Source organism: Rutidosis leptorrhynchoides, chromosome 6, assembly GCF_046630445.1.
Source record: "Rutidosis leptorrhynchoides isolate AG116_Rl617_1_P2 chromosome 6, CSIRO_AGI_Rlap_v1, whole genome shotgun sequence".
Classification (NCBI taxonomy): domain Eukaryota; kingdom Viridiplantae; phylum Streptophyta; class Magnoliopsida; order Asterales; family Asteraceae; genus Rutidosis; species Rutidosis leptorrhynchoides.
The window spans coordinates 299,086,691-299,088,388 of record NC_092338.1 but is presented as its reverse complement, the minus strand read 5'-3'; the positions used below and the strand labels follow the sequence as shown (position 1 = coordinate 299,088,388).

The 1,698-nt window shown below is 38.3% G+C and overlaps 1 protein-coding gene across 1 annotated transcript; it reads right to left on the bottom strand.

The window, feature by feature from the left end:
• Window positions 1–492: 492 nt before the first annotated feature.
• LOC139854576 (uncharacterized) lies at window positions 493–939 on the bottom strand. The gene has a single exon (XM_071843875.1). It carries the CDS (start codon window positions 937–939, stop codon window positions 493–495), a length of 447 nt encoding a protein of 148 aa, XP_071699976.1.
• Between the last annotated feature and the right edge of the window lie 759 nt (window positions 940–1,698).

Genomic DNA, 1,698 nt, shown 5'->3' with positions numbered 1-1,698 from the left:
TTAATTTAATGTAAAACTAAAAAAGTGAGGCTTTTTTGGGGTTGAAAACGCGTCAGCTTGTAATCCCAAAGTACTCGCAAACCATCAGAACAAACTCATCATTCAATTTATAATCTTATCAAAACAGCTACTAATAGCTAGGTACTTTTTTAGGGGTGGGGAGAGGCGCAGCACCAACCCCTTCCCCCAGAGATCCACTCATGCATGGGAATCTCCTCAAATACCACAGACATACAATTGAGCTAATATCCAAAATTTTAAATGCAAGATTAACACGTGTAAGAAGACGATCATTAAGGAGACGCCAAGGAAGATATTGATTTTAATATGGATCAATTTACACCACTGAGTACTATAAAAAATGACGAGAACAAAGCGTCATCAAGAAGCTTGTGTTGGCCTTGAGTAGAAAAAATACCATCATTTTATTAGTGCCAATCCCAATGATCATCATCATAATTCAATAATAGTACCATGTAATTTGAGGAGTAACTACTCGAATTTAGCTGAAACTGATAGAGATATAGTCCATCGCCAATCCCATGTGTTATTTTGCAAATGATCACTTACAAGGCAATCCGGATCGTAATCGAGGCGAAACAATCCATTGTATTTTTGAGCAAAGGTGTAATTTCTCAACCAATTGTCTATCCAAAAACGAGGTAATTTGCCATTGCCAATTTTCATATAGATCAAACCTTGAGGAGAAGCTTCTGTAATGTGTCGCGACTTTGTAAGTTCAACAATATAGTTCCAAACACTGTTGGTTTTGCATCTGGTGTTAACAAAACCAGCTTCTTCTCCATGGATGGCTTTTATAAGACGCCCCCATAAAGCATCCCGACTTGTGAACAATCTCCACTGCCATTTTCGAAGGAGAACATGGTTGAAAGATTTAATGCTACCGATACTGATACCTCCTTTGGCAAGAGATGTCATCCCTCATGAAACCCACGACATTCTCCTTTTTTAAAGTACCTCCCAAAAAAAATGAGCACAAAGTTTTTCAAGTTCACTAACGATCGCTTCTAGAGCCTTGAATAAAGACAGAAAGTATATTTTGAGGCTACCAAGGACCAATTTAATCATAGTATATCTACCCCTTAAGGATTGAAAGTTCGCTGCCCATGAGTATAATCAGCACTTGAACTTATCAATGAGACTTTGTCAAAGAAGCAACTCGGTTCATCTTGCAGCCTATGGAGAATCCCAGAAATTTGAAAGGCAGCTCGCCGGCTTCTCAACCTAAAGAATAGGCCATTTGAACAACTTCTTGATGGTCATATCCAATACTAAAGAGATTGGATTTGTTGAGGTTAACTTTTAGACCAGAGGCGAGGTGAAATGAGTCAAGAATGTGCATGATGTTGGGAAGATCATTCGCACTCCACTCTAAGACTAAAACCACATCGTCTGCAAACAAAACATTTGATTTATTAAGAGCGTTAGTACTGACTCCATTTACCATCCGCATATTAATTGCGTTATCAATAGCGAGATGCACCGTCAAAATAATGAAAAACATGGGGGAATGTGGATTTCCTTGTCTTAGACCACTTTTAATAGAAAACTCTGATGTCGGGCTACCGTTAACCAAGACCGATGCTCTAGCCATTGATAAAGAAGAGTTTATTCAAGTTCGCCATTTTATGCCAAAACCGATATGATATAGCTGTTGGAAGTTAAACTTGATTTTGG

Excerpts from the sequence above, each read along its gene's own strand:
- LOC139854576 (XM_071843875.1), bottom strand. The coding sequence starts at position 939 with ATGACATCTCTTGCCAAAGGAGGTATCAGTATCGGTAGCATTAAATCT.